Raw genomic sequence first — 20,727 nt, forward strand, 5'->3', positions numbered from 1 at the left:
TAGGGGATTATCTCCACCCACACGATGGGTGGCAGAGTGGGGTGTGGGGTTCACAGTAGGGTGCTCCTTTGGCCTCTTGCAGAGGCTCAGGGGTATCCACACACAGAAGATTCCTTCTGCCATGACACAGATCCCACAGGGATCTCGGGGCCAAGGTCTGGCCTGTGTACCCATCCTCAAGGGTTTCCCACCCCCACCCAGCCAGAAACTACCCCCAGGACTCCAGAGAACAAAGACACAGAGGATCCGGAGTGAGCGGAATGTCCACCCTTGGACCAGCTTTATTGGAGGCTCTGGAGCCCCTCGGAGCCCCGCCTGCTTGCTCAGGCCAGCCTCTTGCTCACACGCTCATAGGTCACGCCTCCGATGGTGGAGATCTGAAAGAAACAGCGGAACAGAGGACATCAATGCAGGGATCCCTGGGTGACGGTGGGGCACAGCTGACAGTCTCAACCCAGAGTAGAAATGACTCAGTTGCACCACTTCTCTGGGCCTGTTTTTCAAGTTGCTAACACGAATCACTGCGCAGACTCAATGTAGCAAAGGTGCTAAGCAGATGACTCTTTGCAGGTAACTTTCCACGTGTTTGTTCATTTCAGTTCACCAGGCCAGTCACTTCCCTTGCATTACCCCACTGAGACCTCCCAGCAGCTCTGCAAGGTTGCCCCCATTGTACCGATGGGAAAACTGAAGTTTAAAGAAGTCGAGTCATCCCTATAAGGTCAAGAGGCCACTCTCAACCTCTGCACCATTTGGGGTTTGTGGGGCACCGGTGCCCGGTGATGGGCAGGTGTGCCCTCGGGAAGCATAAGGTTTTGTGAAAGAGGCAGGCAAGAGGATACTGTTCAGTGAAGGCCCCTGTGTGTGCTACCCGGCTCAAGGCCACGGAGACATGCTGTCCTAAGATGTGCATGTCGGCGGTTGTTCTTCACAGAGAAGCAGCAAGCTTTCCTCTTAACTTCACCTCCCATTTCTTTCCCTTGGGGAACATGGTGGAGCCCCGGGTTTGGGGGGGTGGGGGCTAGAAATGGAAGTGAGATGAAGGGCATCCCAGGACAGCATTTCAACCTGTGTTTACAGAGCACCGAGTATGGGAGGGGTCAGTCTGCAGGTGTTGGCCCTGCCAGGATTTTAAAAAACAGCTGAAACTGGTTTGGCTCAGTGGATAGAGCGTCGGCCTGCGGACTGAAAGGTCCCAGGTTCGATTCCGGACAGGGGCGTGTGCCTTGGTTGCGGGCACATCCCCAGTGGGGGGTGTGCAGGAGGCAGCTGATCGATGATTCTCTCTCATCAGTGTTTCTAACTCTCTATCCCTCTCTCGTCCTCTCTGTAAAAAATCAATAAAATATATTTTTTTTAAAAACATTTCATTAGTTGTCAACATTGAATCTGGATATTTCACAAAGAAGTGCACATTTCCAGCCTTTCTAGAAAAATCAGAAGATCTAGCTGTAGCAGCGTGTTGGTTCTGGCAGGGTTCTCCTGGACTTCCCCTCACTGACCCTGGAGGAAGGTCCCACAGGCTTCCAGACTTGGGCACCAGAGTCACAAATCCCAGCTTCATCATAAAAGCTATGTGCCCTCCAGCTAATCACTTAGCCTCCCCAGGCCTCAGTCTCCTCACCTGTAAAATGGGGATAAGAATCCCTACCTTCCAGGGTTATTGTGAAGATCAAATGAGAGCACAAGGCCCGGCACACAGGAAGTTCTTATAAAGCCAGGCGCTCTGGAGGCCGGCCTCTCAGGGGCCCTGGCCGGGGGCAGAAAAACACTCCAGTCCCTCCGGGATCCAGCAGGACACTCACCTCCACCAGCTTGCCGCCCACGATCTCCGAGGTCTGGTGATAGTTGGGGAAGTCCACCACCACCTTCCCGCCCTCCATCTGCACAGTGGCCTGGAAAGGAAGCATAGCACTGAGTGTGAGTGGGCGGAGCCCTGCAAATGCAGGCCAGACCCTCAGGGCTGAAGGTCCTCTCAGCAGCCCTGGCAGTCCTCTCTGGGAATTCATGTGCCTTACATAAACCAAAGGTGCAGATCGCCTGCACAACTCACTCAGCCATGCTATGCCTCAGTGGTGCCTCACTAAAATGAGCTAGTAACTATATCTACTTCGTAGAGTTATTGTGAGGAGTAAGTGACTTAATGTGGCACATGTCAAGTGTTTACTGGTACAACATGCCAGGCACTGTGAGTTCATGAGGGTGATGTTGTCCAAGGGTGTTGCTTGCCGATTGTGACTGTAAACAACCTAACTATCCAACCTGGCCTACCCACTGGGAAACAGCCTAAATATCTAATCATGAGTGAGTGTCAAATAAATTACAGCATTTCCATACCATAGGATACCGTGCGGCCATTAAAAAGAATAAGACAAATCGATATGTACCACAGACACAGAAAGATATTATGGGAGATCGTTAAATTTTTAAAAGAGCCGAGTGGCAGGATATGAATATAATGACTACTTGTTCACATGGCAGCTTGAAGAGGAAAGTACTCATGGGCATGGTTAGGGGGGCTCCGGAGGGGACCCAGAATGGGTAGAAGACCTGAGGGACCCTAGGGACTAGTCTGGGCAGGATGGGAACAGCCAGCCAGCCGCCTTTCACTTTTTTGCTACCTAAGAGTGCAGTTTCAGGCCCAGGTGAGGCTGATTCTAAGGTCTACTTCAATTCCAGGCTACCCGAAGGCAGCATAAAACGTAGTTATGCTTTCTGGAGCCAGACTGCCTGGGTGTGAAGGCCGGTCCCTGCTGTGTGACTGGGCAGGCTATTGAATCCCAGGGCTCAGACCAACTTCCCCATCTGTAAACCCAGCTAATAATTGTAGCAACCTCATAGGATTAACTGCATTAACATGTAAAGCATTCAGCAAGTGTCTGGAGGCTAGACTAGAGAAAGACACCTCAGGTTGAGGAGCAGCCCCATGGGACATAGTTGAGACCCAGAAGTTAGCTGGAGGCCTGAGGAAAAAGGGAGGAGTGGCCAGTGGCTTCTCACCTTGAACTTCTTGCCTCCCATGGTCTCCATGTCGCACTCCTTGCCAATGGTGAACTTGTTGGTCATGGAGTGACCCCCGGGGTAGTGCTGGGACCAGGTGAAGTTCTGCCCATCCTGCTGGACCTCCGTGACGATCTTGAAGTTACGGCCCTTTTCAATCGCATCGCTGGGGAGCCCTGGCCCAGGGGGACAAGCAGAAGGGCCATGTCAGAGCTGCTTACAACACGGGGCTTTGGGAAAGAGCCCCGCTCCAAGGGGCAGGCTACCCTGACAGTTACAAGCACAAATTTCAGTTCTACCGTGAGCCATTGCAGCTTGGGCAAGTATCTCTCCAAACCTCAGTGTTTCCATCCACAAAATGGACATAATAAAGCCCATTTTCCAGGGCTGGTGCAAGGATTAAAATATATCGTGTAAACTCCTGCCATGTAGTTTATACTTAATAAATAATAGCAGTTCTTCTGATAGTGACATAACATAATTATCACAGAAACTTGTCAAGCTCACAAAGTTCTAGAATGAAGGGGACCTTCAAGACGATCTTCACCGATTAGGAAATGTGGACCCACAGCGGGAAAGGGGCCTTCCGGCATCTCAGTCGAGGTGCCGGGCAGCACCAGGTCTAGAACTGGGACTGGCTCCCTTCTCATTCCTCACTAGACTGCTGCAGGGGAGGCCAAGTCACTGGGCCTCAGGGCCACTCCCAGCAATTGACGCAGAAGGGCTTTGGTCTCCCCAAGGCCCCAGGGCACATGAGCACTGCTCTGGGGGCCTCTCTTGTCACCAGGATGAGGGCACTGGTCCCTGACAATTGCACTGCCTCAGTCTTAGAGCACCAGGATTTCTGCAGGATTGTCAATCCCACTGTCTCATTGGTTCCTCACAACCCGTGCTGCAAATTGAGCAAGTAAGAGGCGTGGGGTCTTTGATCTCTCTGCCCACAGAGCCTAGCACAGCAAGAAGCCTTTGTTTGTTGAATGACTGAATGAAGAAGGAGCTTATCAAACTTAGTCTATGTAACTCCTTGGTCACCTTTTACAAGGCATGATGTGGGGACATCTCTCATCATCTCATCATAAGGTCCTGGTGCTAATATCCTCTGCCAGAGACTTACCGTGACCTTGGGCAAGAGCTGTGGTGGCCCTTCAGGAACAGTGAGTTGGCCTTTGCCATACAGTAGGTGTTCAATAAATGTTGGAATAAATAAACCAATCAAGACTCTACTTCACCCGTTTCTAGCTGTATAACCTTGGACTAGTGAGTCCACTTCTCTGGGCCTCAAGTTTTCTATCCGTAAATTGGAGATACTAATATTCCCTAAGGGTTTCAAAGCCAAAGAGTCTATTTGGTTCTTATTAGCCTGAGAACCTGGTACAAAGGCTCAATAAATGAAGGAGTAATTGAATGAGTAAATGAAGTTCTGTCCCATTCTATCCCAGGAATTTGGGTTCCTGGAGCAATGCTAGCTGTTACAGACCAGCCCAGGAAGATGTTCTTAGGACCCCACTCACCGAGGCGCTTCATGAACTCGTCATAGTTCTTCTCACTCTCGATCTCGTACTTGCCGTTGAAGGCCATGCTGCCAGGAGACCTGGAGGCCAGGGAGCAAGGGGTGAGGAATAGGGTTCGTGGTGCTGAAGGGTCTGGTGGCCCAGCTTATAAACCCTCCCAGATGCTGAGGCTCAGCCCCTGAGTCACCCCACTTCTTCCTTCTGCCCCTGAAGAGGAAGTGTTTGATGTTTTATGATGTGGGCAAGGCCTGGAGGAGCAGAGCCCTGAGGTTATTCACCCAGAGAAGTGCTGGCTGCAATCCCATTGCCGTTGGAATCCCATTGCTATTGCAGTCCCATTGCTAGTCCCAGCAGAACCAGGTCCAGCACTGCCACAGGGCCTGGGGTGTCATCCATTCTGCCCATCCCTCCCTGCATTCACCCAGACCCTGCCCTCCATCCATGCTCATTATCCCTCTTTTACTCTTTCACCCTCCCATTCACCAACCAAAGTGCACGGAGCACCTCCTGCATGGGCCAGCACTTCTAAAACACTGAGATATACACTCTTCCCAGGTGCCTGGTGCATCTTTGTGTAGAAGGCATTTGATATAGGTCTTAAAGGAAAAATAGGATTTTTTTTTTTTCCCCCAGAGAGGAAGGGAGAGGCAGAGGAGATAGAAACATCAATGATGAGAGAGAACCATTGATTGGCTACCCCCTCATGCCCCTTACTGGGAATCAAGCCCGCAACCTGGGCATGTGCCCTTGACCTGAAGAGAACCTGGGATCTTTCAGTCTACAGGATGATGCTCCATCCACTGAGCCACACTGGCTAGGGCACAACAATAGGATATGGATGTTAGGACAAGCAGTAAGATTGGAGGAAGCTAAGAACATAGGAAAACAACATAGCAGGATAAGGGAACAGTGTGAGGAAGGTAAAAAGGGCCAGGTTGAAAGGAAACAATGAGTTTGGCTGTAGCAAAGAGCACTTGAAAAAGAATTGATACAGGGGGATCCAAGATGGCTGCGCCCAGGTAAACACCTAGCCGCAGCCGCACACAACAATTTCAATAAAATACAACTAAAATATAAAATGGACATTACCCAGAACTACAGGAAAGTCGACTGACTGAAAATTCTACAACGAGAAGCAAGGAGAAAACCAGAAGGAAGCGCAGAGGAGCTGTAAAAGCCCAAGGTTCGGAGACACGCAGTGCGCAGAGAGGATGGAGCTGGAGAGGAGGGAGGCTGAGTGCCTGGCTGGCGTTCCCTAGCGGGAAGGAGATAAAACTCTGACTGTGTTGGGCCCCAGTTCTGACTGCTCTGAACCCCAGTTCTAGGCCAGACCCCGGGGACCCAGGCTCACACAGAGGGAGCTGGGCTGTAAGGCAGAACCCGGGGAAGCGGCAAAAGGAGGTCCCGGCGGCGCGCACATTGCTTGCAGAGAAGGGACGGTCGGCTGTGCCGCAGGATTGCCCTGGCCGGAAGGAGACTGGGGCTCCAGTCTGCTCTGAACGCCACCTCCCACTCCACTTCCAACTGAACTGAACCCCAGTACTGGGCTCATTGGGGGAGAGCATAGACTGTTTGGCAGCAGGCGAAAATCAAGGGCACCTATCTCTCAGAGGTGCTTTACAGCGAGTACTGAAGGACCCCGGGGATTACTGAGACTGCATAGGGCGGAGCTGAGGAAGCCAAGGCTGTAGGCTCCACCCTGAAACCCCGTCCCATCTGTAGCTGCAAAATGCGACAACGAAATAGATCACAAACGAAAGAAATGGAGGACAAAAAGCGCCTGGATATAGAGTTCAAATCTACGCTTATAAGGTTTTTCAAGAATTTCCTAGAAAAGATGGATAAGACCTATGAGGATATAAAAAGAGATCAACTATAATAAATAAGGAGTCAACAAGAAATGATAAGGGATCAACAAGAAATAAAGAATACATTGTCTGAAATAAAAAATATTATACAGAGTCCTAAAAACAGAATGGAAGATGGCAAGAATCAAGTCAAAGATTTGGAACATAAAGAGCCAGAAGACACTCCTCCACAGAAGCTAGAAGGCAAGAGAATCCAGAAAATTGAAGATAATGTAAGAAACCTCTGGGACAACCTCAAGCGAACCAACATCAGAATTATGGGGGTCCCAGAAGATGAAAGAGAGAGCAAGATATCAAAAACATACTGAAAGAAATAGTGACAGAAAACTTCCCCCACCTGGTGAAAGAATTAGACTTACAAGTCCAGGAAGCACACAGAACTCCAAACAAAAGGAATCCAAAGAGGACCACACCAAGACAAATCATAATTAAAATTCCAAGAGCAAAAGACAAAGAGAGAATATTAAAAGCAGCAAGAGCAAAGAAGGTAGTTACCTATAAAGGAGTACCTATACGATTGTCAGCTGATTTCTCAACAGAAACCATGCAGGCCAGATGGGAATGGCAAGAAATATTCAAGGTGATGAATAGTAAGAACCTACAGCCAAAGATAATCTATCCAGCAAAGCTATCACTCAGAATCGAAGGTCAGATAAAGAGCTTCACTAATAAACAACAAATACATAACTATCAACAAGTGAATCTAAAAACCAAGGAAATTTAAAAAATCTGATGAACAATATTAACTATTGAATATAATAGAATCAGAGGTATGGAAGGGGAGTGAACTGACGATTCTTGGGGAAAAGGGGAGAGGGGGATGTGGGAAGAGACTGAACATAAACTGTGCACCTATGGATGAGGACAATGGGGAGTGGGGAAAGGGCAGAGGGTGGGGTGGGAACCTGGTGGAGGAGAGCAATGGTGGAGGGGGGGAAAAGGAACATTTGTAATAATATGAACAATAAAAACTTATTTAAAAAAAAAAAAAAAGAAAGAATTGATACAAGCCCAGCCAGTGTGGCTCAGATGGTTGAGCACTGTCCCATGTACCAGGAGGTCACTGGTTCCCCATTAGGGCATATGCCAGGGTTTCCGGCTTGACCCAGTAGGGGGCATACAGGAGGCAGCCAATCGATGTTTTTTTCTCATCAATATTTCTATCTCTCTCCCTGAAATCAATAAAAATATGGGAATAAAAAGAAAGAATAGATACAAGAAGGGCGCAGAGAACGTGGACCAAGGGAGCCAACCTGGAGGTGCAAGGGTGTGTGAAGACCCACCGTGTGACAATCATTGGTGAGGAGCTTAATGAACTTTGCATTGTTCAAGCTTCACAGCTGTGAGGGCTAGGAGTTTAGATCCCTGACTTCTGGTTCCTGTCTGTCTCTAGCACCAGTTCACACACACGCGGGAACTCCATCATCCCAGTGTAACTCCCGCCCTGCCTCTCACTCTCACTCTCTCATGGGACTGACCTCTGGACCCAACAGACTGACAGTGAAAAGCCTGAAGCACTCTATGAAGCCTCTCCTTCTTATTATTAATTAGGAACATTTTTCAAATCTGTCTCTTTTTCCAGAGTCAGCTCTCCATGAATCCCCATCATTTCTTTAGAATTCGCCACAGTTGCTAACCCCCAGACCTGGGAATCAGCGATTTCTAAACTCATGAAACCAGTTTTGCCACATTTTGCCAGTCTTCAGTTTCCATTCTTGGAATTTCTTACCCCAACCAGGATTCTTATTTTTAAAAACAAAAAACATAGGACTGTCTGTTGCTCCGAATTATGAAATGTTAATATATATAATATAGAATCAGAAAATCCATGATGATAATTATGATGAGTGTGTGTGTGTGTGTGTGTGTGTGTGTGTGTGTGTTGAGGGGTGATTTATGTGTGTTTATGTGGGTTTTTTAAATTATATTTTTATTGATTTCAGAGAGGAAGGGAGAGGGAGAGATAAAAACATCAATCATGAGAAAGAAACATCATTGATTGGCTGTCTCCTGCACACCCCTCACTGGAGATCAGTCTCATAACCTGGACATACATGCTGACTGGGAATCAAACTGTGACCTCCTGGTTCATAGGTCAGTGCTCAACCACTGAGCCACACCGGCCTGGATTTTTTTTATATATATATCATATCTATCTTAATAGCTCCAGAATACTTTATTATATGTATGTTTTATAACTTATATAGCTATTGCTGAATCTGTAGGTTGTTTCCAATCTTTTTCTATCATAAATCTGAGATAAACATTCTCATTCACACCCCTTTTGTACATGTCAGATTATTTACTAAGATTTGCTAAGAATGAATTCCTAGATATGAAGATCTGAGAACAGAGGGGTTTTGTATCTAAAATGTTTATATTTATTACTCTACTGCCTTCCTGAAGGTATTAACAGATTATGTTCCCACCTATAACATACGAGACTTTTCCCTTATCTATAATAATAAAAGCGTAATATACTAATTAGACCAGACAGCCGAACAACCTTCCAGACGTCATCCCAGACAAAGTGGCGAGGGCCGAAGTAGAGGGATTAGGGGAGATCAGGCAGGCAGGCAAGCAGTTAGGAGCCAACGTTCCCAGATTGGCAGTTAGACATCTCCAGAGGGGTCCCAGATTGCAAGTGTGCAGGCCAGGCTGAGGGACTCCCTGCCCACCCCCCTGCATGAATTTTGTGCACTGGGTCTCTAGTTTATAATAATGATGGAATAGCAATGACACTAATAGCTAACATTTATCGAGTGTTTAGTATGCATTGGGCACAATGCTGAGTGTTTTATATGCATTACCTCATTTAATCTTCAAAACAACTCTATGAAGTAGGTACCATTGTTGTCTCCATTTTGCCAAGGAGGAAACTGAGGTTCGGAGAAGCTAAATAACTTGCCCCAAATCACAGAGCTTCTGTGTATAGTTCATATTTACTACCAAAACAACTTTCGACATCATTTAAGGACATTTCCAAACATCCTCCATAATCCCATTACCCTAGCACCGTTACTTTATTTTGCCTGTTCTCTTCCTCCCTCTTTCATTCTTTTCTCACCTCTATCATCCTTGCTTTCTTTCTCATTGACTCTAATTATATAATATATATCTTATATATATAATATATATATTATATAAAGATATATAATAGCCATAATCTTCATGCAAATGCAATATTTCATTCTATTTTGTTTTGCATAGCATTAGTTTGTAAACACAGTCCCATGTTTCTGAAAAGCTGCCATTTTGTTTGTTAGAAATGGCTACTTAATGTTTGTTCTTGGACTTTTTAGGGCGGATCCTAGCTTACCCCATTCATGCTAGGCCACAGTGAGCTTTTTTATAGACAGAGGATTTTTTTTTTAAGCATTTCCTTGAGCTAAAGCCCCAGGTTGGGATTACAAAGTTATAAGATCTGGAACATTCATACAGCTATTAACATATTTTGCCAAATTGGAACTAAATTGGTTTATGCACAGCTTGCCTGGGACGCAGAGTTTAAAACATACTTTCCCCAAACATTCTGTCCAGTGCCATCACAAATTGTGCCATCTTTAGAATCTATTTCTTTTCTTTTTAACAACCTTTATGGAGAAAAGGGTTTCAAATTTTCTGATTATAAATGTAATAGATGCTCATAGTAGAAAATTAGGGAGAAGCAAAACACAAATAAAGTTAAGGCTACCTAAAATCCCACTACAATTGTTTTCAATTGTGAAGTTATAATAATTCATACTCAAATGTGTAAAAAGACAAAAGCTCAAAACAGGGTAAAGTAAAGGTGAAAGCCCCACATTCCGTTGCATCTCATTTCCCAGAACCAGCAGCTGTTAAATTCAGTATATATAACCTTTTAGACATTTCCCATATGCACACAAACATATTCGTAATTATCTTTTTTTTCTTTTTTAACAAAATTGAACCCAAAGATACTATTTTGTCTTGATCCTTCCCACCCCACCCCCTTTTGCAGTATATTATAGACATTATGAATCTTATTTCTTCATGAAACCTATCCCATTCATTATTAAAGGGGACTTTCCAATGGAGAAATACACTAATAGCATATATTATGTCATCCTTGTGTAGGCATGGGAAAACAGTAAAGCATTTGCCATTTTCCTGTAAAACTTGGAGGAAAACAATTTAACAGAGGTAACTGGAATGTAAGTTAGATATAAGATGACAATCAGTGAGTAAGCTAGAGAGGTTTAGGGGGTGGAGTGCAGTTTTCTGAAATGCCCGGGGGCAGATGGTTCTAGTGTGCACTTGGTAAATCCTACCTTTGAGCTTTGGCCTGTCTGGATTGACTGCGCACCTTCCATCTGTCTTTCCAAATTTGAATTGATCTTACAAATGCCCCCTTGTCAGGGAGCCTTCCTTGATTACTCCAACCTATAGATCGACCCTTTCAGGAATCCCCCTAGTGTGTACTTTCCACTTGTAATGGCTCAAAGAAACCTGGGCTTTAGAGTCTCATGTCTTAGTCTTCAAGTATTAGCTCCGAGACTTCAGACACGCAACCTTCATTTATTCAACATGTTACCTGAGCACCTCCTGTGCGGTAGGCAGACACCAAGTATTTGTCCTCAAGTCTTGTGAGAGACCCAGCCTGGTAAACGGGCAAAAACAATATGGTGGGATAAATGGGGTAAAAGCCATAATGATGTGGGAAGGAGACATCACCCTGACCAACTCCTAAGGGTCGGGGAAGGCCAACCTGAAAGGAACTGACAAATAAGCCAAGGCCTTAATGTGCTCATTATTAAGTGAGGATAAAAATACCTGTCATCCAGAGTTTAAATGAGGATGAAACAAGAATATGTAAATAAGGTGCTTAGCACTGAATCTAGTATTTCAGTGACTGGTACTGTTATCCTTACTCGTTGGCAATTTGTCCAGCCCATCTACCTATCGTTTTTGAATCAGTATTTTATTGTAGCATTAATTTACTCCTTCACAAAGTGTGCCTTTCATCTCCCTTTATTAGGTTGTAATCCCTTCAAGGAGAGAGGCTCCGTTTCATACTTTGTATGGAGGTGTACCTGGCCGGCACTGAGATGCTGCTGATTTTGTTTTATGGATTCAGATCAGTCTGGAATAGACCATGAGGCTGTGTTCCTCCAAGCGTGTTTTCATTGTACACGGCTGAAGGTGCAGGAGGGGAGGGTGTGTGAACAATGGAAATCCCTGGGCCCTGATCCAGAAACTCAGATTCCATAGGAGTGGGTGGGGCTCAGGAGCCTGCGTTTGACAAGTTTCTCAGTGGGTATGATGCATACTTGCCTTGAGAAGCTCCAGGCCAGGGGACGTTAGCAAGAGCTGGCCCAGTGGACCAGATGGCCTCGCCAGGCCCCCATGGAATGCCCTATTCATTGACTTTCTGTTGAACGGCCAGAACTGGTTTCTTTTTAGTAGCTATCAACCAAGGTCATTGTCAGTGGCAGATAGGAGTGGTGGGGGTGTGGAAAGGACAACATTGGTACCAGAACACCTGAGACAGCTCCTCTCCCCTTTATCGGAGTCTCTGTTTGCAGCTGCCCGCCCCCCCCCCTACCCCCCCCCCCCCCCCCCGGCCCTCCTCTTACTCACACCCAGTTCCTCTTGAACTGGGGTTCACCTATTAATTCAGGCTCATTGAGAACTTTCCAAGAAGGGTAAATGAACTCACAGCGAGGTTTTATGGGGCAATTGAACCAATAGAGTAACTACCTTAGTGGAGATAAAGAAGGGCCCAAGGCTAGCCCTCCTGGTCCATCCACTCCCCCCTCCCCACTCTGGTTCCTGCCTCAAATTGGCACCATTATTTTGGGAGTGACTAGTGAAGAGTGGGAAATGCAGGTGCTTGAGTCCATTATTGGAGGAGAAGCCCTGGGCCCAATTTCCTAACCAGGCCTTGCATGGAGTACAGGATTGGTCAGTGTTATAGATTCCTTGATCAAACCCTCTTCCTCTTTTTTCCTCAGTTAAGAATCTGAAATACTAATTGAGGTTGATCCTAGAATGTCAAGACTAAGTTGAACCTCTGAGGGCAATTTATTCCATGATGATTCCCCTCTTTTTATCAGAGTCTAAGAAATTTACTATTTTCGTAGAAAGTCTAGTTGGCACTTCGTTTATCCATAATTAGAAATAATTTGAAATTAGAAGACATAGGGACTCTGAGGCCAGACTGCCTGGATTTGGATCCCAGCTCTGCCACTTGCTGGCTGTGTGACCTTAGGCAAGTTATTTATTTTCCTGTGTCTCAGTTTTCTAATCTGCAAAATGGGGATAACAATTGTGTCTACCTTAAAGGGTTGTTATGACTATGAAATGAATTAATTTTTTTAAAGAATTTTCCAGAGCTTGGTATGGGGTATGCAAGAGTGTGTTAAGTGTCCAAGGTCACAAACTTGTCATTGATGAAGCTCAGATTTGAATTCAGTTCTCCCTGACCTCAAGTGGTACTTGCTACTATAATGAAAACCAGTGCCAGACTCTGGCTCTAATGCCAGAGTTATAACCCAGACATACATGCATGCATTCATTCATTCCCTAACACATAGCCTAGTGCTCAACAAAAGACAGCCTCCACCCCACTAGATAGAGCTTCCAGCCTCACAGCTCATCCCCTTTCTCCCAGTTTACCCCCTATTCTTACCCATCCATGGATGCATCACTTCCTCTGACAGGACCCTCAGTGTTCTTGGCCATCTTAGCTTCCCAGTTTCCTTCCATCTTTGGACAAAAATTTTTTTTATCTTTTTTTTACCTTTTGCTTCTGGACAGTTGATTACAACCACAAGAAAAGTCACAATGGGCTCATGACACCACTACAAATTCATGGTCCTCCCTTAATCAGGTTTTTATAATATTTTAATTTTTTAAATTTTTCTTTTTTCTTTTCCTTAGTCAGGATTTTTTTGTTTTGTTTTGTTTGGCTCAGTGGATGGAGCATCGGCCTGTGGACTGAGGGGTCCCGGGTTCGATTCTGGTCAAGGGCTGATCGATGATTCTTTCTCATCGATGTTTCTAACTCTCTATTCCTCTCTCTTACTCTCTGTAAATAATCAATTAAAAAAAGAAAAGAGCCGAAGCCGGTTTGGCTCAGTGGTAGAGCGTCGGTCTGCGGACTGAAAGGTCCCGGGTTCGATTCCGGTCAAGGGCATGTACCTGGGTTGCGGGCACATCCCCAGTGGGGGGTGTGCAGGAGGCAGCTGGTCGATGTTTCTCTCTCGTCGACGTTTCTAGCTCCCTATCTCTTTCCCTTTCTCTCTGTTAAAAATCAATAAAATATATTAAAAAAAAAATTTTTAAAAGAAAAGAAAAAAGAAACAACAATGATGAGAGAGAATCATTGATTGGCTGCCTCCTGCATGCCCCCTACTGGGGATGGGGCCCTCAACCCAGGCCTGTGCCCTGATTGGGAATCAAACCCTGACATCCTGGTTCATAGGTCAATGCTCAACTACTGAGCCACACCGGCCAGGGCCATAGCAACAATTTACCAGTCCCCTATTGTTGGACAGTTAGTTTAGGTAGGAAAAACTGCACACACGAGTGGCAAACACCAAAATGTGGAGAAAATAAAGAAAAGTATTATTCAAAATTATTATTAGCATGAATAGTGTTATTTGAGGTGAGTGGTATGAGGCTGAAGTTCCTGTGGACGTACATGGGTCATAAACTAGTAGAGCATGGTGACCTTCAATACTCCTCCATCCTTACAGCCCTCCACTCAAATCCCAGGTTGTCCAGTTACTGGAAAGGTCACTTAACCGTTACACTAGGCAGAATGGGGCTAACAATTCAACCCACCTCCGAGGGTCAGAGGAGGATTGGATAACTGGTACAAGAAAGTCCCATGTCCACCAGTCCAGTGCTGGCTGGGACCATCACCAGGAGGAAGCGGGAGGTAGCTCCAACAGCACTCAAGCATCCACACCTCCATCCAAACTTACACCCGGAGCAGCCCATGACTCTCAAAAAATCTTGCTTCAGCCGAGACTGGTTTGGCTCAATGGATAGAGCGTCGGCTTGGGGACTGAAGGGTCCCATGTTCGATTCCAGTCAAGGGCATGTACCTTGGTTGCGGGCATGTCCCCAGTAGGGGGTGTGCAAGAGGCAGCTGATCGATGACTCTCTCTCATCGATGTTTCTAACTTTCTATCTCTCTCCCTTCCTCTCTGTAAAAAATCAATAAAATATTTTTTTTTTTTTTAAATCTTGCTTCAGGCCAAAGCCAGATGTCAAAAGGTCTTCATCCAGTTACTTGTGCAATCACTCACCCATCCTTCTCCTGCCATTAGCTACCTGTGATGAATTCCTGTGGCAGCCACAAGAATCACTCCTAATGAATTTCTAATGAACTCATTTGTTGTTAATGGGGTGTGTAATTTCGCAGGACACTCAATATAATTTAGCTTTATTAAGTCTCTAGTTATTGGGAACCACTGTTGCTCTAAGCTCATAAGCAGGAGCAAAGTAATTATCCAGAGCAGGCAGCAAAATTATGGAAAGCGCCAAGGTGGCTGGGAAGTGGCTGTTCCTATTTTTTCTCCTTGGAGTGTATAGAAAAGAACTGGCTGTGCAGGTCCCTGACTTTATATCCTGTAATGTAAGGGCTGTGCAGGCTGCAGTCCTCGTGATGGGATTTTAAAGGCCCCTCCAAAGGGGATCATGCCCCCAAATGGTCTCCATTTGCCTACTGCTTGAGTCTGAAATTCCACCATAGCGAAGCATTTTTTTTGCATTGGAGACAGGTGGCTGGTTAAAAGGTGACCTATGGCCACACCTCAGAGTTCACAGATAAGCAGTCACAGATAAGTTATCTCATCTGATCATCACAGCATCCCAATTATTGTCATTATATCTCTGACAGATAAGGAAATTGAGGTGAAGTCCAAGGTTACTGGGTGCCAAGACTAGGAGCAGAACCCCTATCTCCGGGCCTGGCCAGGTAGCTCAATCTGTTAGAGAATCATCCCCACATTCCAAGGTTGCAAGTTCAATCTCTGGTCAGGGCACATACAAGAAGCAACCAATGAATGCCTAAATTAGTGGAACAACAAATGGCTGTTCCTATTTATTTGAACAACAAATAATGTTTCTTTCTTTAAAAGCAGTAAATAAATAAAATTAATCTATGATCTATCTTACCCCTCAAATATAACTATTGTTTAACAGTTGATACACACACACACACACACACACACACACACACTCACTCTAGAGGCCCATCACACAAAATTGTGTGAGACTCAGACCCGCCGTGCCACCTTGGGATCCCAGATCTGCCACACCACAAGACTCATTAATGTGCCTCCTAGTGACCGATCGTTTGGTTGTTATGGCATGATGGCCACTGGCCTTTTATAATATAGCTATACTTCCAGACATTATTATATGCACATATAAATATACATACAAACATTTAATTCAAAATAGGGTCATACTATATGTGCTATTTTAGAAAATGTTTTTTTATTAAACTCAGAAACATGAAATTGCTGAAAGGTGAATTTACATTGTGAAATGGTCAATAAAAGCTAATTGAACAAGAATATCCTTGAGCCAGAACCGGTTTGGCTCAGTGGATAGAGCGTCAGTCTGAGGACTAAAGGGTCCCAGGTTCGATTCCGGTCAAGGGCATGTACATTGGTTGCAGGCACATCCCCGGTGGGGGGTGTGCAGGAGTCAGCTGGTGGATGTTTCTCTCTCATCGATGTTTCTAGCTCTCTATCTCTTTCCCTTCCTCTCTGTAAAAAATCAATAAAATATATTAAAAAAAAAAAAAAAAAAGAATATCCTTGATAACTCTTCTGGCTCAAGTAACCTCATACACCAGACAGAAAGGAAGTTTGCTTATTGCTGTCTTATCTTTTATTTATCAATTTTATTTAGGAGTTTGGTATGAGAAGACCAATGGAAAGAAGATGAAGTCCTAAAAGCAAAGTCACATGGCCCCAACAGTCAGGATGCGTGGATAGGCCCTGGGAGTTTAGAGGTAAGCCCAAGTCCCCTCACCTCCCATATGACCCTGCCCACCTCCCCAGCCTCATTTTCTGTCTCCCTCACCCTCCCTGTTGCAAACTCATTATCATTGGCTTCCTCACACTCACTCTGCTATTCTGCATCTCCTTGTCTGTACACATGGTTTTCTCTGTACCTAGAATGCCCAGAGGTATAAAATGGTGAAATTTCACTTTCATGTAATGTTTAATTCAATAGTTTGCCTGTAATGAAAACAAAAGAACTCCTTAAAGGGCAGAGTGGGTTTTGTGTCAATATGGAAGGAGGTTTTCTTTCCCCTTTGAGGGCGGAAACAAACTTATCACAGTCAGGAACTGAACTCCTGCCTCATGGGCCCTGGTCTGGTCAACAAGTCCCTCTTTCCCAACCCTCTGCAGAACTGGACTTCCAGAGGTGGAGAGGGAGGATCCAAACTGACTCATTACATTGGTCAAAAATGCCTTTAAGGGACCGGCCAGCATGGCTCAGTGGTTGAGCATCTACTTATGAACACAGTTCAATTACTGGCCAGGGCACATGCCTGGATTGTGGGCTCAACCCCCAGTGTGGGGCATGCAATGATTTTCTCTCATCATTGATGTTTCTCTCTCTCTATCCCTCTCCCTTCCTCTCTGGGGAAAAATTTTTTTAAAATATACATACATATATATATATATATATATATATATATATATATATATATATATTACACACACACACACACACACACACACACACATATATATATATATATATATATATATATATATATATATATTTTTTTTTTTTTTTTTTTTTTCATTTTAAAAATGCCTTCTTTAGGGCCTGCCTTCTTCCCACCTTTCCACTCTGCTTAATTATGTATCCTTGCCGAAATCGGTTTGGCTCAGTGGATAGAGCATTGGCCTGAGGACTGAGAGGTCCCAGGTTCGATTCCGGTCAAGGGCATGTTCATTGGTTGTGGGCACATCCCCAGTAGGAGGTGTGCAAGAGGCAGCTGGTCGATGTTCCTCTCTCATCGACATTTCTACCGTGTTTCCCCGAAAATAAGACATCCTCGGAAAATAAGACCTAGCACATGGAAAGATAAGACATCCCCTGAAGAAAAGACCTAGCGCAACTTTGGGAGAAAAAATTAATATAAGACACTGTCTTATTTTCGGGGAAACAGGGTAGCTCTCTATCCCTCTCCCTTCCTCTCTGTAAAAAATCAATAAAATATATATATTTTTTAAAAATTATGTATTCTCATGGTCACAAAAATGGCTGCAGCATTTCCATACCCCCACACTCAGACACTAACAATACAGTGACAGATAAATGCATCTTCGCTTCTGGTGTGGCTTTCCTAAGAATAAGAAAGGAAGAAATCCATGGCAGCCGTCTTTGGGAATGATCCATCACAACAGCAGTCTACATTGAACATGAGGGTGGGTGTATCTGAGTGTGTGCCTTTTCGTTTGTATGTGTGTATTAAGGAGTGTGGGTTTGTGTATGTGGTAATGTGTAAGTGCGTGTCAGTTTACGCATGCATGCCATGCCTGTTTATGTGCACATATGCACAATGCAGATGGGCAAGTATATATGGAGGGATGTACATATACACATGATATGTGTGCAGATGTGTGCAGATGAGACTATCTACCTGAGCCAGGGGCTTGTGCATGTGTGCATGCATGGTGGAGAAAGTTGATGGAGTTGAACTGCCCTTGCTGTGACCTTCTTGAATAGAGACTCTGAGAATACAAAACCTGGCCAAGGTAACAATCTAATCCTTACTGGAACCTTGTTCTTGACAGGCAGACCTTGGGTTTCAAGCAAGGCAGAAGACTCACCCCTTATCATAACCCCACTAAGACCACAGAGCTGGCAGTGGAGGGAGAGACCTTCCACACAAACCCCTGCCCCCAGCCTGAAGCCCCAAACAGCCCATGGGAAAGCTTCGCTGTTACACCCTCTCCCTCCATCAGCGCCATACCAGCCCCACCCAAGGGGCAATAAACCTCAGGACAGGATATCAGAGAGAGCAGGAAGTTCAAGGCTTCTAGGAGGGTGAGGCTTCCTGCCTTAGGGGGCCCTGAACCCTTCCTTCTCTGTAGCAATACCAGTAAAGACATTATGCCAGCAGGGACAGGAAGCAGGGAGAAAAGACATGGATGTGCTGTCACTGACCATCCTCTGCGGAAGTCCATTCAGTCCCACCGTGAGCTCTGAAGCAAGGACTCCTGAGGGTCCTTTTACAGATGAGGAAAGGGATATTGGGAGAGGGACAGAGACTTCCCTACAGTCATACCCCTTATAAAGAGCAGAGGTGGGCCCAGCCGGCGTGGCTCAATGGCTGAGTGTCGATCTATGAACCAGTAGGTCACAGTTTGTTTTCCTGGTCAGGGCACATTCGGGCTCAATTCCCAGTGTGGGGCATGCAAGAGGCAACTGATCAATGATTCTCTCTCATTATTGATGTTTCTATCTCTCTCCCTCTCACGTCCTTTCTGAAATCAATAAAAATACACATTTTTTTAAAAAAGAGCAGAGATGGGACGTAGCCGGTTTGGCTTAGGGGATAGAGCATCAGCCCATGGATTCAATTCCGGTTAAGGGCATGTACCTTGGCTGCAGGCTAGATCCCCAGCCCTTGTTGGGCATGTGCAGGAGGCAACCAATCGAAGTGTCTCTCTCACAACAATGTTTCTCTCTCTTGTCTCTCCCCCTCCCTTCCACTCTTTCTAAAAGTCAATTGAAAAATATCCTGCAGTGAGGATTAACAACAACAAAGCAGTGTTGGGATTTGAACTGCAGTCTGCCTGACTCTAGAGCCCACACTCAGTCCCTGTCACCAAACAGGAACACAGATGTTGAGACACTTGAAGGACTAAATAACTGCTCACCCTCCAATACATGACCTTGTCAAACAAAAGCACAGTTCATGGTCAATGGGAGGCCAAGGTATTATGCTGAAATTACTTTTTCCACAGCCCATCAGATCATCTTTCAACATTGATTAAAGCCATTCAGGGGCTACTGATGGCTATGAGGATGAAATTCAAAGCCAAGCTCCTGACTATGGTTCATAAAGCCCCAAATGGTGTGATCACTGCCCACCACCCTTGTCTTTGCTTCAGCCACATGGGCCTTTTCTTCATTCCTTCAGGATACTTATGTCTGTATATGCTCCTCTATGCCTTGGGCCTTTGCACCTGCTCTTCCCTCTACTTAACCTGCTCTCAGCTTTTATGTTGCTTCCTCTCTTAAGGAAAGATTCATTTTGTTCTTTTGGGTTTAGGTCTGATAACAGTGTTTTGATCATCTTTTTATTTTTAAAGAATCCTTTTCTTTCAGAGATTCCTACTAGAGTATTTACAGATGAAATAATATGTGATTTGTTTCAAAATATTTGGGTAGCTCCTGGCCAGCGTGGCTCAGTGGTTGAGCATCAACCTATGAACCAGGAGGTCTCGGTTCGATTCCCTGTCATCTCTCCCTCCCTCCCTCCCTCTCTCCTTCCCTCTCTCCCTCCCTCCCTTCCTCTCTCCATCTTTCCCTTCACCTCTAAAATCAATGTAAATATACTTTTTTTAAAAAAACAAGTTGTTCAAAAAATAAGATAATAATTGGATAGGGATGAAATGGTGTATACATGAAACTGGATGGCTGGGTGATGGGTGCATGGGTTCATTATAACATTCTCTCTAGTTTCCTGTGTGTTTGAATTCTTCCATAAGAAATTTTAAGAGATTGTTCAAGAATTAAAGGGAAAAGCAGTCACTTCCTCAGAAAAGCCTTTCCCACCCTGGAGGCTAGGTCAGATTCACTTTGGGAATGGCAGTGATGTTATGTTGTTGGGTAGTGGTAGGTTTCCAGTATCTGTCCACTTGCCCACCCTCTCCCCACCATAGACAGCAGATAGCAGAGTCTCCATCCACCTAAATCCCTGCTTCTGTCCCAGAGCACATGTGGTGAACAAATATATCGCCCTAGTGTACCACCCTAGCCAGTTTTGCTCAGTGGATAGAGTGTTGATCTGCAGACCAAAGGGTTCCAGGTTCAATTCCAGTCAAGGGCACATACCTTGGTTGCAGGCCCCTCCTCAGCCCGGCCCCAGCCACATGCAGGAGGCAATCAATTGATGTGTATCTCTCACATTGATGTTTCTCGGTCTTTCCCTCTCTCTTCCATTCTCTGTAAAAAAAAGATCAATGGAAATATATCCTTGGGTGACAAAACAAAACACAGAAGAAGAAAGACAAAGGACGCAAAAGCAAATTCAGCATAAATTGTGAACAAGCATCTCATAGGGAGAAAAAATAAAGAAAGAAGAAAAGTGTATCAATGAGTAAATGAATGAA

At 45.2% G+C, this 20,727-nt stretch overlaps 1 protein-coding gene across 1 annotated transcript in view; it reads right to left on the reverse strand.

The window, feature by feature from the left end:
• Positions 1-269: 269 nt before the first annotated feature.
• FABP6 (fatty acid binding protein 6) overlaps positions 270-20,727 on the reverse strand; it is a 31,395-nt gene continuing 10,937 nt past the window's right edge. Inside the window, exons 2-7 of the mRNA XM_084884145.1 lie at positions 20,450-20,560; positions 13,032-13,108; positions 4,512-4,591; positions 3,001-3,176; positions 1,806-1,895; positions 270-377 (exon numbers count right to left, since the gene is read on the reverse strand). Of these exons, the coding sequence (XP_084740271.1) occupies positions 324-377; positions 1,806-1,895; positions 3,001-3,176; positions 4,512-4,591; positions 13,032-13,108 (477 nt within the window). The 5' untranslated portion in view covers positions 20,450-20,560 and the 3' untranslated portion in view covers positions 270-323. The remainder of the gene's footprint in view (positions 378-1,805; positions 1,896-3,000; positions 3,177-4,511; positions 4,592-13,031; positions 13,109-20,449; positions 20,561-20,727) is intronic.

The sequence above is a fragment of the Pipistrellus hanaki genome, assembly GCF_964339955.1.
Source record: "Pipistrellus hanaki genome assembly, chromosome: 5".
Classification (NCBI taxonomy): Eukaryota; Metazoa; Chordata; class Mammalia; order Chiroptera; family Vespertilionidae; genus Pipistrellus; species Pipistrellus hanaki.